This window comes from Sceloporus occidentalis, unplaced genomic scaffold (assembly GCF_023333645.1).
Source record: "Sceloporus occidentalis isolate IW3139 unplaced genomic scaffold, rSceOcc1.0.p SCAF_444, whole genome shotgun sequence".
In the NCBI taxonomy this organism is placed as follows: domain Eukaryota; kingdom Metazoa; phylum Chordata; class Lepidosauria; order Squamata; family Phrynosomatidae; genus Sceloporus; species Sceloporus occidentalis.
In genome coordinates, this window is record NW_028317424.1 from 194,398 (window position 1) to 213,377 (window position 18,980).

The 18,980-nt window shown below is 46.5% G+C and overlaps 4 protein-coding genes across 5 annotated transcripts; 1 reads left to right on the forward strand and 3 right to left on the reverse strand.

The window, feature by feature from the left end:
* Window positions 1–307: 307 nt before the first annotated feature.
* On the reverse strand, window positions 308–1,958 carry LOC149271936 (mediator of RNA polymerase II transcription subunit 21-like). Its single transcript, XM_089506982.1, has 4 exons — window positions 1,917–1,958; window positions 1,370–1,484; window positions 931–1,031; window positions 308–484 (listed from the first exon to the last, which is right to left on the reverse strand). The coding sequence occupies exons 1-4, from the start codon at window positions 1,956–1,958 to the stop codon at window positions 308–310; spliced, it is 435 nt and encodes a 144-aa protein (XP_089363108.1).
* Window positions 1,959–2,446: 488 nt separating this feature from the next.
* LOC149271937 (transmembrane 7 superfamily member 3-like) lies at window positions 2,447–11,143 on the forward strand. The gene is made up of 12 exons (XM_089506975.1): window positions 2,447–2,504; window positions 4,040–4,194; window positions 5,600–5,750; window positions 6,313–6,433; window positions 6,635–6,806; window positions 7,060–7,237; window positions 7,348–7,434; window positions 8,791–8,871; window positions 9,239–9,391; window positions 9,744–9,838; window positions 9,985–10,147; window positions 10,881–11,143. The coding sequence occupies exons 1-12, from the start codon at window positions 2,447–2,449 to the stop codon at window positions 11,141–11,143; spliced, it is 1,677 nt and encodes a 558-aa protein (XP_089363101.1).
* A 1,635-nt stretch (window positions 11,144–12,778) lies between these two features.
* On the reverse strand, window positions 12,779–13,678 carry LOC149271938 (transmembrane protein 171-like). The gene has a single exon (XM_089506976.1). It carries the CDS (start codon window positions 13,676–13,678, stop codon window positions 12,779–12,781), a length of 900 nt encoding a protein of 299 aa, XP_089363102.1.
* A 2,833-nt stretch (window positions 13,679–16,511) lies between these two features.
* On the reverse strand, window positions 16,512–18,312 carry LOC149271939 (FGFR1 oncogene partner 2 homolog). Of its 2 annotated transcripts, none has more exons than XM_089506981.1 (5): window positions 18,178–18,312; window positions 17,614–17,731; window positions 17,213–17,355; window positions 16,948–17,061; window positions 16,512–16,649 (listed from the first exon to the last, which is right to left on the reverse strand). In XM_089506981.1, exons 1-5 carry the CDS (start codon window positions 18,310–18,312, stop codon window positions 16,512–16,514), a joined length of 648 nt encoding a protein of 215 aa, XP_089363107.1. The 2 variants fall into 2 exon arrangements, with proteins under 2 accessions (XP_089363107.1, XP_089363106.1); XM_089506980.1 differs by having other exon boundaries at window positions 16,948–17,153; window positions 17,191–17,355.
* Window positions 18,313–18,980: the final 668 nt, after the last annotated feature.

Below are 18,980 nucleotides of genomic sequence, written 5' to 3' on the forward strand. Positions count from 1 at the left end.
AGGAGACCCCGGGTCGCGCCCCGGAGGCTGGGTCACCCCCAAAAATGACAAAATACTAAAGACGTGAAAAGTTCCCGTGCGAAACTCCACAGACCCGTTCCTGAGTGCGGCTCGGAGGCCATTCACTAAAACATCCAGAAGGGACGCCGGAGGGAGCTTTTATTCCCCTATTTTGATTAACCATTTCCCTGCGGCCGGGGACAATGCGAATGAATGGCGTTCACCGGGCGAGAAGAGGCTCCCGGCTGAGCGCATTCTCGCTGCGGCCGTAATGTTCAGTCCTGAGGAGCGAGTCTGCCCCCTGCTGCTAAGACTCCGGAACTGCCTGGGTAGGGGCTCCACTACGAGTCTTCAACTGCGACTGGGCAATGTCCGCCAGCGCCGTCTGGATCTTCTCCAGCAGCATGTCCCCTCGGTAGACCACCTCCTCCAGGCGGGCAGCCGCAGCGTGGTTCTCCTCCTCCAGCTGGTACAAACTGGCAGCCTGCGGGACAAACCGAGGGAGTTAGCATGGCGTAAGGGACGGGCAGCGGGGCAAATAGAGCCTGGGGGGAAATAAATACGGGTGCGCTACCAGATAACAGGACAGGGTTTAACAATTAAAATATTTATTGAATTATAGCAAATTTTAAAAAAAAATTATATTTATTGAGGCTTAATATGTTTCCTGCCGTCTTGCTTTGAATTCAGCATTCAGAATATAAAGACTGCGAATGAATGTCTGCCCATGGCAGGAGACGAACTCCCCGCAGAAGGATTTACTTATTAGGCAAGAAAAAAAATGCCATTATTGCCCCGTTTGAGAGGTTGGCTGATCTCCCAGCAAAAAGACTTTGTGACTCAAAGATGTTATGAGGATAAAAACCAAGGATTTGGCAAGTGGTTTTTTTTCGACCCCCCACCCCACGGTGGGGATGGCTGAGGGCTCACCTGTAGCGCTGCCGTGGACTCCTCACTGGGCAACGAGTCAATCAGGACATCTATATCCTTTGCGGTCCTTGCAATGAGCGTCGCGAACAGCTGCGCGTATTCTGAAACAGATAACGGGACACGCGGGTGTTCTCAACGAGTAAAGATCTTTTACAAAAGGAAAAAAGTAAACAAAACCCAGACAGATGTCTTTAAATCCCATTAAATTACAGTATGTTCCACATCAAAGACTTTATATTCAGCAGACTGCATTGAAACAATTAACTCCGCCCCCGAGGAGCACAAATGCGTATGGTTTTCTGCGCTGTGCCAGAGATCCCGCGTGGACGGCACAAACAGCATTGGGTGGGAAATTAAAGCATGTCCAGCAGTGTGGTCCGGGGGCCGCAAAGGATCGGATCTGTTCTGTTTTAACCCCACCTTTCCCACTCCTCCTTACCTTCCGTGGGGTTGCTCGGCTGCTCTTTATTTAACGTGGTCTGGATGTTGTTAAACGAGGCGGGAGGCGCGCACTGCTGCAGGACGCCAATGGCGTTGCAAAACTGGTCTGCAAGCTAAAAAGTACAAAACAGAGAGAAACAGTAGCCATTTTTCTTTCTGTTATTAACAAGCCGGGCACACCCCACCCCCAAGGAGGCGGACTGCTCCCTCCCCCCAAGGAGGCAGACTCCGCACTCATCCCTCCTCCGAGGAGCCAGACTGGCCCTAAGCACGCCCACAATTGCTGCTACCCCCCTCTTATATGTACAAATAAGGATCCAAGCTGCACTTCCTTGTCCCAATAGGGCCAGGTCACCTTAATCAATGCTCGTGGGCAGCAGACTTGACTTGCAGAGGCCCATAAGTACGAGGCAGCTGTGAGTACCTCCCTGTGAGCAGCCTGAGGCCCGAATCGTATGATAAACACTGTTCTATCACCTCCAGGTGGCAATTTGCCGCAAGTACCCCTCTCTGGGGTATCAGAAATAGAATTAAAAAAAGCTCACCGAATTCAGCGCATCTTGCAGCTGCGTCAACCGGTCCGCCATCTTTGTGTCTGGCAGCGGAAAAAACCGCCCACTCAGCGGAAGCTCTCTGCTGTTGGTCGGCTGTTTTCAACCGCTTCCCCCCTGCAACCGTCGCTTCTGGGACAGGTGGGAGGGGCTGCCGCGATAAGCTCTAATTATTGGCTCAACGCAACATCGTCACTTGAGTGAAGGTGTGTCTCAGACAGCAGCCGCTGTGGATGGATGCTTTTCTTTACGTAAATCGCGATAAAATGTCTCTGTCACGCTATTTCCCGCTCTGTTTAGGAGACACATTACAGCGACATGTATCATAAAGTGGGATCAAGCTAGACTCGGTTTCGTTGTAATTGCGTCTCTTTTCTCAAGCCTGTGGGCGTTTCCTGGGGTAGGCGTGACGATGTTTGTGGCGGGCGCTGCCGGTGGGCGGGCCTCTCGGGGTGAGGGATTATGCACAGCGGCGGCTCCGAGGTCCCCGCGCTGAGGTGATGTGGCCCCTGGCCCCCAGCGCGATGCTTTTCCTCCTGGGCGGCATTTTGTTGTGCGGAGAGATGGCTGAGCCTGCCGGAGGTAAGAGCAGAGGGCAGGAGGTAGGGCTCGGGGGGTTGTGAAGTATGACAGTGATAAGGACCGGGGGTAGGAGCAAAGGGCAAGGGGGTATGACAGGGGTAGGAGCTGGGGGTTAGAAGCATGACAGGAATAAGTACCGGGGGTATGAGCGGAGGGCAGGGGGTATGACAGGAATAAGCACCGGGGGTAGGAGCTGGGTGTTAGAAGTATGACAGGGATAAGCACCGGGGGTAGGAGCTGGGTGTTAGAAGTATGACAGGGATAAGCACCGGGGGTAGGAGCTGGGTGTTAGCCCCGGTCCTTATCCCTCTCATACGTCTAAGAGCGGAGGGCAGAGGGTATGACAGGGCTAGGAGCTGGGAGTTTAGAAATATGACAGGGGTAAGTGCAGGGGGTGAGGGCAGAGGGTAGGAGCTGCCCGTTCTCTGCCCGGGCAGTGCAGGTGTAGTCTGTGCCCGTTCTCTGCCCGGGCAGTGCAGGTGTAGTCTGTGCCCGTTCTCTGCCCGGGCAGTGCAGGTGTAGTCTGTGCCCGTTCTCTGCCCGGGCAGTGCAGGTGTGGTCTGTGCCATGTTTCTTGTGCCCCCTCAGCGGGGTTCTCCAGACCTCACTCGTGTTTTTCCCTCAGGACCTTCCGACCAAAAATCACAAGTTTTACCCAAGGAAGTCAATTAGTGTCACAAGGACTCCGCATGACCCCCCCCCCCCCCGACTCCCAAACGGAAAGGGATTTTTGGAAGAAACTTTCACATCATCTTAAGAACAATCAACGTCTCCCCATCTCAGATCCTCTCCAATTATTCCTTAAAGCCCTAAAATTGTTATTACATTTCAGTATTTTCACTCGGTTCCGGTGTCCGTCATCAGACCGAAATGTATCTCAATTTTCCAGAAAGTTCTCGGTTAAACGGATCTGGGTGGCTGATGGGGGTATTTTTTTATTAGGTTTATCCATCAGGCAGCCCCTGTAACCCTCAGCCAGCATCATAAACTATGAGCATCCCTGAAGCCGGCTGAGAGTTGCGGGAGTTCTCGCCACCTACCTTGTCTAGATTATGTAAGCGCGACACGCGTTGGGATGTCGATGTTTCCGGTGCTGTTTTTGTGGCAGACGTTACAGTTTCTGCTAATTGCTCGCAGGGCTCAGATATTGAGCAACGACTTTGAGTGGCAAAGTCTCTTGCAGCGGCGGTTGTGACAATGCGTCCTGGTAGCCTCGCCAGGCACATCATTGGTCGTTACGGGGTTAAATCCAGAAGAATTATTATATTTAAGTCTTTGATATTTTGTTATTTTTATCTAGATTTGTTGTTACACTTATACTTAAGTTTATTGATATTTATAATAAAATGCTCAGCGGATTCATTTTTCTTTAAATCAAGTTTTATTATTATTTAAATCTTAATTTGTTAGATTTTATTATTTAAAAGCGCTGATGTACATTGTATGCGTTCGCAAGAAGGGTGGTTTGGTTTAGTGATGTCACACGTGATGTCACACGCGATGTTAGTAAATTGCGTGTGTCTCTTGTTGCTCAGGTCTCTTGGAAGTAACCATTGGAGCGTTCACAGAACTGAAACTGGACCGAGCGTCCCCAACTGAAATCCTCGTGCGCAACATCCCACAGAACTTCTCCTTCCTTCTCTTTCAAGTTCACACCCAGTTCCAGAACGTCACTCTCTCGCTCAGCAAGGTATGTTTGTGAGCCTGTCATTACAGCAGGTATAGGACTATGATTCTCATCATCCTCTGACACTCCTGAGGCTGAATTTGACCCTCAGCTTAAGTGCCCTGATGAAAAATTTCATATATAAACATCACCTTAAACATCTAAGGATATAGAGGGTACATCATGTGGTATAAACCACGATACATAAAATATATATCGACCGCTACATGTCCTGCTGCTGGCACAATATATAATTACCGTATAAACATATCAAATATCCGGTTTCTTTTATTTTGGCAGCAGATCGATGCTCATGACTGCTATTGTAGTATCTGGAGCAAGACACGGGTATCAATCCCAGAATAATAAACCCTCTGTCCAAATACAGATCGTTAAGCTTGCGCGGCTTAATCAGAGGAATTTTTTTTTCAAACTGAAAGAAATTCTAAATTATGGAGTAAATAAAAGGGGCTTCCGGCCCGGAACATTCTGGAAGCTAAATCGAGGATTTATTTTATCGATTGGTTAGTCTTTATATGTCTTTGGGTGGACAGAGCCGTGTAATCCTTGTTACTGTGAGTGAGCATGTATGTTTAAATACTAACAATTTGGTAAAGACTGGCTTAGTGAATCATAATAAATGGATCAACAGATAATACAGATAATGGGGAAAATAAATCCAAAATCAGCATTTCTACAATGCCAGGCTCTCTTTATTTGCTGAATATGCAAACCATATTGAAAGGAGGAGAAATGTTACAACAAGAGACCAGAATCTAACACAAGAGGGTCGCAGGCTTAGAATGTAAGGGTTTTTAACTTTACTGAGAGGGTGGCAGATAAGTGGAACAGCATCCCAGCAGAAGTGGTAGAGGCTAATCCAGTGTAGGGATTTAAACATGCATGTGGCTCCTGAATCTAAGACGAGATCAACCACTGATTAAAGTTTGAGAAAGGGCCGATCTGCCGGCAGGTTCTGGGTTTCTATTTTTAAAAGTTTAATTATGTTTTGCTTTTTATGATATTAATAAATTCTCCTTTTCTGAAAGTGTTTGTTTAGCACAACAGATATTATTTAATTCTATTATTTATTCTGTTTTACCAAAGACCTTAAATCTTAGGCTAAAGATTTAACCCAAACACGATTTAAATGGTTAGGATAAAAGTTATTTATCTGATTCTGTGCCCTATAAGTGACTTCCTTCTGGAAACCCCGGGGATTCCCTGGCGGTCAGAAAGTAAATAATGTTTAAGGTGCCACCAGCTGACCCCTATGTGAAATGTCGTATTTTTCCACTATTGCAAGATGAGTGAGATTTAAAGGGTGTGTTTTGGCTTCACCTGGATTAACACGAAGAGACGGATTTGTCATTTTCTGCTTTAGCATATAATTTGTTAATAATAATTCTGCGGTGAAATCTCCTTTCAGATCCCCAGTAAAAATGATTCAGACACCGGCAGTGACACGGGATTAGTCACCATCCTCCAGCCAGAGCAGGTGGTTTGCACGTGGTACCTGGAGTCTGCGTCTCCCAAGCAGCTGGTGGCTTCAGCGGTTACCATACCCTACACAGAGAAAGGTAAATGCGCAGATGGGACGGACGCTCTGGGGGTGTCGGTAAACCAAATGGCATTATTACACAGTATGGCGCTGCGCAATATGATGGCGCTGTATAAATCCACAGATAATGAGCTAACAATGCACTGCCATGGAAGTGGCTGTCCGAACTTCCTATTCTCAAAATCTGTAGGATTATTTCTGTCTATAATGTCACTCCTCCGATTTGGATGAATGTGATTGGTTCTGGTGGTATTAGAAGGGCGGAGAACACCCCGTTATATGCTGTGCATTACGATGCGTACAGCCGACGTAGATAATAAGGTTCGGGTTTCCCTGTGCGTTTCACCAAGTCGGCTCCTTCAGGGGTCACAGAAATCTCTTCACGACTCTTCATGCCTGCGTCTTAATGTTCTGATTTAGACCACAAACACAGACTCTTCCTTTTCTTATATATATAAACGTTTGTGGTAAAACGTGATAAATACAAAAGGCATTTACTGACATTTAAAATGTACGACTGGAAAGTTTAAATAAATGTCATTATTTGGCATGTTAACGGCGTCTTTTAATTTTCCTTTCAGATCCAATCCCTGGGGCTTGTAACTTGGAGTTCAGTTTGGACGTTTACCCCAATCTTCATTTACAGTATAATTTGTATGAAACAGTCATAGAATTTGCTCCGGCGAATCTGGGACACGCCAGGTAGGCAGGAGGTCTGTCTGCGGTGTCTGTCTTTTAACACGGTTACCGCAAGATATGTGTCAGTGGAGTGAGACGGGTTCATAGACTGTTACCAAGCAGGTGACGGTGCGCTTTGACGGATTTAATCATTTTAAAACCTTTTCTCTCTTGATTTAGGAAGTCACAAGGAAGCCATAAATCTGTTTTATTTTTCTTGCGTAGAGGGCAAATCGCTCCAGCGTGCGACGTGAAGACCGACCTGAACTCCAGATGGCGGCTGCTGTATGATGTCTACCAATACTTCCTTCCGGAAAACAACCTCAACGAATCCACCCTCCTCGCCCACTTGCGAAGAATGTCTATGGTCCAGCAAGTGATGGCAAATGGCGTGAAGGTAAATAAGTGGAGCATATGGGGGATTTTGGGTACACATCCCCTAACCTGTATAAAATAAACGCAAATTAACCCATGTCCATGGCAAGAACTTATTTGCATATAGGTCTGTCAGCATCTTTACACCGTGCTGCATGTACAGGAAACTTGGGTATATGGGGAGGAAGTGGTGAGAATCTTGGCTGGGGATCAGGTGATGCCAAAATAGATTTCAAATATTCTTTCAAAAATGGCTCCTCGCGCTCTCTTCGCAGTTGGCCACCCTGACATCCAGTGACCTGCCATCCGTGTCCTTCTCTTCCATCCCAGGACAAGGCGTGATTTACAGTGTGATCGTGCGCGACCCCGTCCTGAACACCTCAGCGGCGTATGTTCCCGTTCACACGTACGCCTGCAACTTCACCGCTGTCGTGGACAACTGCTATACCCTGGGTAGGATACTAGGAGTTACAGGAGAGCCTGAATCATATATTGTATTTCTGTCTATTAAATCCATTTTAATAATATCTTTACTGAACTTTGTCTGTTTTTCTACTTCTCAGGGAAAGTTTCAACTAAAATATTTTTCACGTTCTGTGGCCTCATCGGTCTCCTTCTCTGTTTCTTCGGGCACAGATTTCTGAAAACAGGTAACGGCTCCTGATATGACCCCTGTAATGGGTGCCACATGGCAGGGAGGGCAATGCTTTCTGACACCGGTCCATCTCTGTATACACATTGCTTCGTACATTGGTGGAACAACCGGGGTCGCAACTGTGATGGGTTCGCCTCTCCAGGGGTCCTTGGTGACCCCTGCGACCATTTGTCTGCTAGGTCTATGTAATAAAATATATATATATATATAGGGCCAAACACAAACTTCGTATCAGGAACAACACATAAATATGTATGTGCGTCAAAAATAGGCAGAGTCACTTAGATGCAAACAAAGGTAAAACATTTAATACGAACAAAAATAGAAGAAGAATATAAAAAGAAGATAACAAAAATAATACAAAACGAGTCTTACAAAACCTTGGAGAGGAATTTTAGTTCATGACATCTGTCCTATGCATTCCTGAGGATGGAGGGAGGGAGTGTTGGGACGTGAAGAGTACATGGATGGCAAGTACATCTCCCCTCTACCTCTCCTCCTATGCTTCTCCAAGGCCTTAACTTATATACACAGTTTGAATAATGATGTCAGTCTTGTCAGTCTATTGGTCTTCACCTAATTGGGTAAACATGCTCACTAAGATCTTTACACGTCGAGACCCTATTTTAGGTGGTGGCTGTACGCATACTGTAATGCCCTTTTAGAGTTACAACTATACCCTGCATTAGCAAGTTACTATCCTATCTATAGAATGCCTGTTCAGCAAATCCTTCATTCCATATTTTAAGGTCAAGGAAACCTTGAAGCCTATCATTGAACTATTGCCTATACCAATAATTATATATGGTCCATTTCTTAATTGAGGTTTATTAGAATCTTTTACAGTCTAACATTGTTGACAAAATGTGGCACGCTGTGTCTGACTGTTCCAGTGTGTGGCAAATGACATTACATCCACGCTGGATCCGTCCGCACGCAGCGCAGTAAGAGAAACGTACTACTCCTGCTGGTACTGGATGTAGGCGGGGGACAAATATGGCACAGGCAGGCTGTTTGGGGTAAAAATAGCACAGGCAGGCTGTTTGGGGTAAAAATAGCACAGGCCGGCTGTTTGGGAGGCCACTGATTAGCTGTGTGGTGGCAAAGAAGGCAATTTTCTGGTCACTTACAAACAATCAATTTCTAATTAACAAAAATATTTGCATTAAGTACTGTACAGGGAATACTCTGCATCGCTATATACTGCCGCAGATATAAACTAAAGGTAGCAGCAGCTGCACAGACCCCCATCCGCCAGCCCCTGCGGGGCGCCATGTATCTGTACCTGCACGGTTCACGGTTTGAAGCCATGTCTACGGTTGTATGTCTGACTTTCGCTGTCCGCTTCTAGATTTCTTCTTCGTGGGTTTCGTTATCGCCGGGTTCCTGATGTTTGTTCTCCTCACCAGAGTCACTCAGCTCGGATATGACGGTAAGCGGAACGATTTACCGCTAGGTACTGCAATTTGGTTCAAATAATAGAACTTTTATTGATTTATATAGCACTACCACATTCCAGAGCAATGTACAACATGTTATGACTACTATAACGCCATCATATGCGGCAGCGGTGTACAATGTGTGTCGGATTACAGAAATGCTGCAAATGTCTAAATTTACGTTTCCTACTAATTTTTAATTTCTAGTTTTTATTATAAATTGTTACTTGAGTTTTCTGTGTTTTGGGATGAATTAACCCTTTGAAGTACATATAATCCCAATTCCTACTGCTTTCTTTAGACATCAATAAAAGCTGAATGAACTTTGTTTAAATTTGACCCCCTCCCCCCCATGTGCAGCGCGGCTGGGTTTGACGGCCTTAAGCGGAGTCGTCGGGGGCTTCCTGCTGGTGGCGTCCTGGTGGAGATGTGGCAGCGTCTATGCCTGTGTGCTCCCCGTGGGGCTGGTTCTGGGATTCCTCCTGGCTTCGGTTGTTTTCTTCGCTCCAATAGGTCGGTGAAACGAATGGGGGAGGGGTTATGGCAGGGGGTGAGGGGGGGTTCTAATAATTTCGGGTCACCAGCTGCTGATTTCCCTTCTACATGGGATGGGCATGTATCACTGCGAGGAATTGGATATAATGGGAGAAACTTTTACTTTACGGAATGGTGGGAGATAAGTGGAACTGCCTCCCAGCAGAAGTGGTAGAGGGTAATACAGTGAGGGGATTAAACATGCATGGGATAGACGTACGGCTCCTGAATCGAAGACGAGACCATCGACTTTACAGCAGGATAGAGGGGCCGGATGGGGCCGATCTGCCGGCGGGGTCTATATTCATCTCAGTCATCTCTTTTCTTATAGGGGAATATGAAGTTTTTCGAGACAGCAGAGTGTTTTGGATGACTTTCTCGGCCATTACCGCCGGGTCTGTGCTGCTGCTTCCTCTTCCGAAAATTGTAAGTTTTATTGGGTTTGTTACCCCTCTGTTTGGGCTCCCTAGTGGGTTAAAGTATCGGTATCCAAACATTGACCCTTTAGTGCCTGCGCTGGTCTCTCTGAGCTCCAGAGTCCTGTAGGACTAATGGCACCTCCTCTGTTTCAGCTGAATATACTGAGCTGCGCGCTGGTCGGCTCGTACACCGTGGTGTTGGCCATTGACAGCTATCTGTACACGAGTCTCTCCTACATCACATTAAATGTTCTCAAGAGAGCGCTAAACACAGAATTCAGCGCGGCGTATACCAGCGTTCCTTTCCAGACAAACGGTAAGCGGTTAAAAACGATAATAATTAGACAGGCGTGGCACATTCAAATAGTGTTCCATCCTCAAAACCTGAACCAAGGGAAAACACCATGGAGAACAAAATCCCCAGAGCGGTCTACGGTAATATAAACCCCCCAGGGCTGTATACGGTAATATAACACCCCCCCCCCCCCAACGCAGGCTACGGTAAAGTCAGTCAGTGTTGACAAAAAACTGGATTTATCTCATTTTATTCAGTAACCTCCCCTCATGTGGAGGCCGCTATTGCTGTCAGTCATGTGATATTTTAAGTGGCTTTCCCTGCTTAAAGCTCCACGCTGTTCCTCTATAGACTATCATTAGAGTGTATGGTGATTAAGACTGTGCCATTCTATTGTTTCTCACAGGCAGAATGATAAGGAGTCGGGGGTTTATATTTTAGGCCAAAAACTACAACTGGGGTAAAAAATAGAAAGCAGGAATGTTTTTGAAAACTTATTTTTAATCTGATCAGAAGGAATAAAATATAATTGTTCCCCTTTAACCAGCCCTTATTTAGGTCTTTTGTAAAAAATAATCCCATATAGCTTTCATGATGTCTGGCATCTCAGTTTTTTGTATGGTGTTTTTTTATTATTTTATATATATTTTTTTAGGCTTTGCCTAAACAAAAAAAAATCCATCTGCCAGACATGACCCAAACTGGGTTTTTTTTTTTTTTTGGCATCAATCATAATGTTTTTATTTTACTGTAGATTTCATAATGATCGCGTTATGGGCTGTCTTACTGGTGACCGGAGCGGGCACTCAGTTTTACAGGGAGAGGGAGCGCCCACCTTTCCCTCCGACCCCTTACCTGGTTTGGAAACGAGACAGAGAAAGAAGGAAAACCAATGTTTTGGACCCGAGTTACCACCTGCCTCCCCTGAAGGATCGGGTCCTTCTCAGACTGGCCCAGTTCCGGGAGATCTTCCGAAGGGAGCAGCCTGCGGGGGAGAGGACGCCATTACTTCTATAACCCACTTTGGGGCGGACGTTATCCAGAGAGAGGGGCAGGAAGCCCAGAGATCTGCACCTTCTTATCTTCGCTCCCAGCACTTCCCGAGGAAACGTCTGGGCATCCGAAAGCACGCGTGATCCTCCATACCTTCTGTCTACATTCACGCGCCTGTGAGGCACAGAATGGAGACCCATCCAGAAAGTACTGGGGGTACCAAGGAGTCTGACCCCATGCCAGGCTGTGCCCAAAGCTCCGTCCCGGGGAACCCGCGGATAACACCATCAATAACAGAACTCCTCAAAGCACATGACAGCGACGACAGAGTATTATTACATCAGCAAAAGCTGGTTTTGCAGGTCCTTAAAGGGTTATACAAGCCTCTGACATCATCAGGAGGCGCCAAATACCTCCATTAATTTGATGATGTTGCATGTGGAACCCCTTTTAATTTGCCTGTACCTCTGGTACGAGCCGGTGGCACGTGAGCCTTATTAACCTTTTCAGTACCATCTGGCTAGCCTCCTAAGGGTAATATCGCAGTATTGTATTTTCCGCACTGGTTAAAAAAAAACAACAACTTCTCAGGAATCTTTCAGACGTTTCTATTCTGTATTAAAACGTGTTTGTTACAAGCAGGAAGCATTGTCTATAGATTCAGCACTTGTATTCACACTTTTTTATGGAAAATATGAGCTTTTTTTGCTTGAAGGAAAGAGTCGCAATAACGTTTCAGCACCTTCTCTGCCTTTAACCGCTCTGCTCTCACCCCTCCCACCATTCAGAAAAAAAAGTAATTTATGGAAACAGTATAACAATTTAATTTAGAAATTCCTTTAGAAACTGCCAGCACCCTGATCTTCAGGATCGATCTGATATTATTGGAAGAAAACTGCCATGGGGTAAACGTATTCCTCCGCTTTGGCGGTCGCCGTCACAACTACGTAAGAGGGAGACGCCAGCGTTTCCTCTTTAGGGACCTGGGCTTGCTGGACCATAAGGAGATTGAAATGCGTAGCCGTTTGCCGCTGCAGGAGGGTCTTGTTTGGGGGAATATTGGGCACCGGCGCCATGTTCTCCATGTTAAATTGAGGCTCTAGAACAATGATGGCGAATGTTTTTTTTTTTGTCCCGAGGGCCCAAGTTTCTGCATGAAACCAAGTTGCAGACAGCAGCAGAGGTCGTCTATGTGCATCACGCAGATGTTCACCGGCAGCTACTACTAGACACCAAGGAATCTGGAGTATGGGGGTAACTCTGAGGGGGGGTCAGAGGGGCATGTCTGGGGTTATATTGCATATAGGGGGGCAGTGGCATGTCATTTTAGATAACAAATTAGTTTCAGATGTAAGAGATTTGTCATAGATTCCATACGATAAACACACACAGATACTGTTTGAGGGGCAACCATGAAAAGATGTCATTTTATTTATCCGTTATTTAAAGGGGAAGTCTCACGGGGGGGGAAAAAACATTTCGACAGGCGTCATGTACGGTGCCGGCACTGACCAAAAACCCGGTCTGATTTCAGTCCTTTATCTGCAGACCTGGATATTGTCAGATGAGATGTTTTGGGTGACGCTTCCGGCTCAAACACTGTACTGAGTCGAAATGTTAGAAAAAAAACCCCCCCCCGATAGTTCAGACTTTCCACATTTAGGGTCCTGGTGCGAGCTCATAGTCACTCGACTCCGATGATTGGGAAAACGAGTAATACGATGATGAACTCTCTTCAGGATCCGGCTGAGAAGGGTATATGTCCTCATATCTTGGAGGTGGCTCCGAAGGGGTAGGCTCGTTGATGTATTCTACTCTCGGCCCCCATCGCCATGGAACGGTGTGTTCATTTTCCCTGTTGCGTCCGCCGGAATCATGGTCGTCCCTTTCAAAAAGGATGCTGTCGTAGGAAGGAGGGTCCCTGCTCATTGACCTATCAGGTCCTGCAAAGTGTGGAGGTAGGGCTGACGGGAACGCGAAGACTTCGTCACCCACCCTTACAGGAACCGGCGGATATCTGCAGGCTTCTGGGTCCTCCTCAGAGTCGCCGTCCCGACGGTCTTTACTCAGACAGATAGCCAGGCAGTAACACAAGACGATTAGTACGATTACGATTGTCTGCAGTAAGGGAGTTTCACAGACTTTAGGGGGTTTGTCTGTGTTGGATACCGGCTTGCAGGCTGGAAACACAAGTCCTGGGATACTAATCAGTACCCCGCAAGCCAGTAACAGGATCCCGAGTATTACGAACTGCACAAACCGCCGGCTTTTCCCGCAGAGGAAGCTGCTATCTGGATCCGTCGGGTCTCCTTCTAATTCCCTCCTTCTCCTCTCTCGTTTGGCAGTAAACTCTGCCATCATTAAACATGCCAGCCCTAACCCGGCAAGTACCAGGCCCGTCGCCTTGTAGGTGATACAGCTGTCGGACTGGCATGTCGCGAACCCATAGACAGAAAGTAGAGATCCGCCGCATAAGAGCGCCCAGCCAAACACAAACAGCGTGAATGTTATTCTGCTGCTTGTGCGAGGGCCAGGAGTGCCGAAGCAAGTGCGCTCCATGATGGCTGAAACGGGTACCTGTCGGGTGTCAGTCAAAGATGTTCAGGTGCAGAGACTCGCACCTATGTGCCGGCTATTGCGTGCACACGAACGAAGGCCTTTTAATCTCTGCCTATTTTGTCTTTTTAAAGTCAATTGAAAGCTCAATTTCGCTGCCTGTAGTGGACAGGTAACTGTGCTCAGTACTGCTACTGCTCACAATCTGAAACAACCAGAGTGTCTGGATGTGCTTTTACAGAACATCACAGCATTGTGATGTCACAGCACTATGACATCACAATCACGGCAGGCTGTACCACAGTGCAAGGGGAATAGGGATGTTTTTGATCTTGTCATCAAAATTGAAAAAAAGCACTTTTTCTGACTCTTATTTGAAAAATATTTTACTCATCTACAAAAGATAATGAAAAACCTGCTACTAAATAGATTCTATTTGTCTTGAGTTTAGAAATACCCACTGATTTTATGTTTTTTTGCAAGTTATATGGCAAGTAGAAGTAGCATATTGCGATGTCGAAACCGTTTTTTTTTCCAAACCTGGCCATTCTGCCCCATGTGCTATTTGGGGCATATTTGAAGCTGGCTAATTCAGTTGATCCCATCAGACCACATTACAGTTATACTGCCCATGCATGGGTTAGTCAGTTGTCAGTTTGTTTGGGAGGTAAAAGACCACATTTAGGAAGAGCAAATTGTTTAAATTAGAATTTTGACATCTGGTCCTTCAATTTTATCGAATATAAGATAAAATAGAGGTTGGGCTATAACACTAAGATCCGGATCCCTGCAGAGCTGCAGGAGACCTGGATCCTTCTCTCTCGCAGCCGGCCGCCAGCAGAGGTTTATCTACGCGCATCGCGCAGACGTTCACCCACTACACACCAGGGAGTCTGCAGCACGGGGGGCAAGTCTGGGGGGGCAGAGCGGCATACCAGCGGGGCATGTCTGGAGGTATAAGGCATATCAGGAGGCACAGTGCCATATAGGGGGGTATAAGGCATATCTGGGGGGGGGAGTGGCATGTCAGGGGGTATAAACAAAGAACAATTTATCCGTACCCTGGGAAAATATGGTACACGCAGCTCAGGGAACCGGGGCACAAAGCAAACTGCCCTCGATGGCCCAGGCAGCCCATTTGAAATCTGATCTCCGTAATACCCTCCTGGTACGCTTGAGATGAAATATCCAACAACTTAATGGAAGGGAAAAAGGGCACTACTTTACGGTCTAGAACTAATGACTTAGTAAACCATGGCCAGCCAGCCTGCACAGCTCCTGCTCTTACCGCTATCTTCTCTCTTTTTCTTTTCTTCTGGCTTTCTTTCCTACAGTTAAAATTTGATTCATTTTTTTCTCCAAAAAATGTACAGATTAATCTGAGTGTAGATGACATTTGTTATATTCTAAATATTTAGATGTCTGATTAACATATGTCATCCTATGTACATCCTGTGACAGATGTATATTTTTTCCTGTGTGAAAACCAAACATTCAATGAATGAAAATAAAATGAAAAAACAGAGTTCTTGTAAAACTGCAGTAGTTGTCTTTATTACCCAATTATATGATTAAAATGAATAAACAAAATGGATTGTAGGCTCATCAAGTGGGAGGTAAATGGCTGAGTAGCGTTCCACGTAAATACGGCTGCCACGAATGGAGTCAAACTTCCTTACCCAAGCCACGTATTCCCATAAAATACCTTTATTCACTGCCATGCTCTGGCCCCCTGCACGGCGCTTTTGACGTCGGCTCGGACCAGTAGTTCTCCTCGGTGTCTGAAGCCTGGCTTGGAAATGTGACAGAGCGGTAAGGAGCCCTGGGGGGCAAAGGGGGCTAAAAGGCAGGCATGCAAAAAACGGGGCTCACTAAAGGGAGAGTAGGCAGCGGAGTTGTGGTCTCAGCTACATTAAGAGCCACCGGTTGTAGGTTCCTCTGTTTTGAAGGGCCAAGCCGGCCCTGTATACTGCGTTATGCACTTACACTGAAGAAATCCTCCTGACTTAACAATACATTATACAGGGCCAGCCAAGCTCTTCCTCGAGCAGAAGCGCATTGAGTTGGCTCTTTGTAACGCACAGTGAATGAAGAAGCTGAAACAACTCCCTTTGCGTAAGTTTTCATGCTGTTTAAAGAAGCTCTCATCATCTTTATAGCTTCACATGGTGCTTGTAGGTCAGACCACGAACAGTTGACAGACGCGATGCCTGCAGGTGACGAGTACGGACACATTGTGTCACCCCGCTGCTCTGTCACATACAGCGTCACGTATCGGTGCCTTGTTGTAAACACCTCCCCGAGTCAGAGGAGCAGCCTTAACCAAGATGTCGTTTTCTGTAACATGCAGACATTCTAGAATATAATTCTCTCCGTACACAAAAATTATTCACAAGTGAGATAAATCATTTTAATGTTACCCCTGCCCGAGGAGCTTATAAATGCTGTCTTAATACTCAAACTAATTCAGCTTTCACCAGACCGACCGCACCGAAGGATTTTACACCAACTAGGAAAACATGTTTGCACCTTTTAAATAGTCTTAAAATATAACTGAAGACTTTCGAGGAATGAAGGAAAACGACGTCCTGCAGAGACCCCGACTTTTTGTATATTCCACGCATAACAACTTTGGGGATTTCAAGTAATCCTGGGTAAAAAAATCTATTCGTTTTTTTTTAGGTCTGGTTGATTGTTTTCAGTGGTGTTTGCAGTCAGTTTTCCAGAGTTCCACCTCTAACACCAAAGCGAGGGCGAGCATTTAAGGATCCTGTCCCCCTCTCGCAATGGATGTTGACACTCCAACCCTTTCAAAGTGACGCAGACTCAAAACGCATCAGCTTTTCCGGAGGCTCAGATCAGAGCCGAGGATCAGCGCAGCCACCGGCAGGTTTTCTGATGTCTCATCTCTCTGAAGTTTCACGAAAGACTCTCGTGTTATCTGAAGGATTTCACGTAAGCGCTTGTTCTCTTGCTGCAGCCGCAGGGGGAAAAAATGCAAACATTTTAACAATAATTATCCATATTTTCCCAAAAGCGGTTCCCCTTCCCTTGTAACGTATCCCAAGAAGTGGCTGACGTGGATTCTATGCCCACTGAGCCTCACTGATAGGTGACATCGCAACGAGCGGCTATAATGTATGTTTGACAAAGCCGTGCTTCTGCTGTCAATCAGTAACACAGAGTAGCACCGGCTTACTGCCCCCTAATCGCTTTATAACGTGTCAGGCACGGCTGAAAGGAGAGCAGGGAGGAATAAAGTCACGCCTCACCTCCAGTTTTACTATCCGGTCGTACTCTTCGTTTCCCTGCTGCTCGTCTATCTCTACAGCCCGTCTCATCACCGCCGTCATCTCGCTGATCTTCTCCACGTGAAGCTGTAAGTCCTGGAGAAATCGACAAAATAAGCGAAACGGCGTCACTAACTCCTGCCCAGAAAAAATGCTTAAAAATACATGTTTAATCCGTGTATAAAAAGCTAAAAGTGCAGCGTTATCAGCGACAACTTCACGCACACGGGGCCAAAGTCTGAATTACCTTAGAATGCTGCTCCTTCAGCTTCGTGACGATCCCAGGGTCGTCCTTCTTGCTGGCCATCAACAAGCGAAACATCTGCTCGCGGTACTTACTCATGATCAGCTCCAGAGCAGACTGGTGCTCCTCCAGGGACGTGCGCAACTCTGGCAAAACATAAAAAAATTTATGAATTGCCCCAATCTGCCTGCACAAAAACTACCCGCCAAACCTGCAACGCGTGTGCTGACCTCACGTACATCACATGATACAGTTACGTCCAATTATTAGACTATTTAATATATTCTTTAATCTTTATTGAAGGAACTATTCCCACGAGGCACGCCTGGCAGAAGCAACATCATTGCAGCGAGCGCGGAATCCTTTGAACGTCTCAGTAAGTACCGACTACACGCCGCGCTTACCCTTATTCTCCTGCTGCAGTTCCCTGATTTGCCGGTTTTCCTGCTGGATACCCAGTACCAGCGTAGATCGCGGCCGATGCCTGGCTACTTCGTTCAGCTCCTGAATCTCCTCCTGGTACTGGAGAAATCACAGGTAATACAGGAACGGTTATATATTCCCTGCAAGGCTTTTCCAGTGGGAAGCATTAAGATGATTTCACGTTGTGGCAAATTCCCTTGGCTGCTGCTTTAGGTGCTCAGGGGCGGCAGGGGCTACTTACGGCGACATTTAAGGTAAATCACTTATTTAATTTCCAAAAAACAATAAAAGGGTGCAATAAGGCACGCACCAATGAAACCATCGTATGTTACATTAAGGTTAGTAAGAACAGTACAGTTGGTTGCTATGGCAACACTTAGAACAGCATCCGTCACCCGAACAAGCACGTTGTAAGAAGAAATAAGAAGTTGTTACTGATCTCATGGGTATCTACGGAACGGCACCTTAACAATTTGGACAAATTAAATACTGAAAGCAACCACTAAAACTAAAATCTCCTAAAGATTTTGCGTCCAGGGCCTGACCTGCTTCATGGCTTCCACGCGCTTATTCAGGACCATTGTTTGCTCAATGAGCGCCTCGGCGGCACCGTCGTGATCTCGAAGCCTCTCCACCAGGGCCTTTGCATCCATCAGCACCTTTTCTATTGTGCAGCTCATTCTACAAAGAAAAAAAAGCCAAAAAGCGTCACCACATTCATACAGCGTGCCGTAAATCATTATTAAAATATAAAAAAACAGGAAATGATGTTTCACATCACCCAAAATTCTTATTTCCATTTACTGTCCATTGGCCTGAAGATGGGGGGGGCGCAAACATTGGAAGCGATGCAAGCTAACTACACGACTGCCAAGTGTCTCTTTTTAGTTTGGCCAGTCTCTCTTTGCTCCCCAAATGCCTGATACCTTTTTTCCCTCCCCTGATGCCCCTCTCTCCCCTCCACTGATGCCCCTCTTTCTCCTCCCCTGGTCTCCATCTTTTCTAGGAGGTGAGAATGTTTGCTGGGTATGAGGGTATCGCAGGGTTCTACAGCCCTAAAAGCCCTGATAATGTGTAGAGAAACAGCAGGAAACGGCTTAATAAGTGAAGTAAATAAGCCCCATTATTCATCTTCTAAATTCCCCGCCCAGGTACACAAATACCCCGCAATAGGGCACAAAGTCACCTAAACAGCCCCCCTTTCTCCCGGAGTCTGTAGCCGAGCTCCGGTTCACAGACTGCTCTTCACGGACTTTGGTTTTATCACTGCCGGCTATGTCAACGCCACACCGTCACCCTACCCGCCTTCCGCTCCCCGGTTCCCAGCTGTCAACATCCAGTGACGTCA

What these genes read in the sequence shown, in the direction of transcription:
- LOC149271936 (XM_089506982.1), bottom strand. Translation starts at nt 1,958, where the DNA reads ATGGCGGACCGGTTGACGCAGCTGCAAGATGCGCTGAATTCG. An exon ending in GCCGAGCAACCCCACGGAAG is followed by an intron (nt 1,032 to 1,369) that starts GTAAGGAGGAGT and finishes TATCTGTTTCAG; the next exon opens with AATACGCGCAGCTGTTCGCG. An exon ending in AGTCCACGGCAGCGCTACAG is followed by an intron (nt 485 to 930) that starts GTGAGCCCTCAG and finishes TTTGTCCCGCAG; the next exon opens with GCTGCCAGTTTGTACCAGCT.
- LOC149271937 (XM_089506975.1), top strand. Translation starts at nt 2,447, where the DNA reads ATGCTTTTCCTCCTGGGCGGCATTTTGTTGTGCGGAGAGATGGCTGAG. An exon ending in GATGGCTGAGCCTGCCGGAG is followed by an intron (nt 2,505 to 4,039) that starts GTAAGAGCAGAG and finishes CTTGTTGCTCAG; the next exon opens with GTCTCTTGGAAGTAACCATT. An exon ending in TGCTTCCTCTTCCGAAAATT is followed by an intron (nt 9,839 to 9,984) that starts GTAAGTTTTATT and finishes CCTCTGTTTCAG; the next exon opens with CTGAATATACTGAGCTGCGC.
- LOC149271939 (XM_089506980.1), bottom strand. Translation starts at nt 18,312, where the DNA reads ATGAGCTGCACAATAGAAAAGGTGCTGATGGATGCAAAGGCCCTGGTG. An exon ending in GCGTGGAAGCCATGAAGCAG is followed by an intron (nt 17,732 to 18,177) that starts GTCAGGCCCTGG and finishes TGATTTCTCCAG; the next exon opens with TACCAGGAGGAGATTCAGGA. An exon ending in AATTCAGACTTTGGCCCCGT is followed by an intron (nt 17,154 to 17,190) that starts GTGCGTGAAGTT and finishes CTGCACTTTTAG; the next exon opens with CTTTTTATACACGGATTAAA.
- LOC149271938 (XM_089506976.1), bottom strand. Translation starts at nt 13,678, where the DNA reads ATGGAGCGCACTTGCTTCGGCACTCCTGGCCCTCGCACAAGCAGCAGA.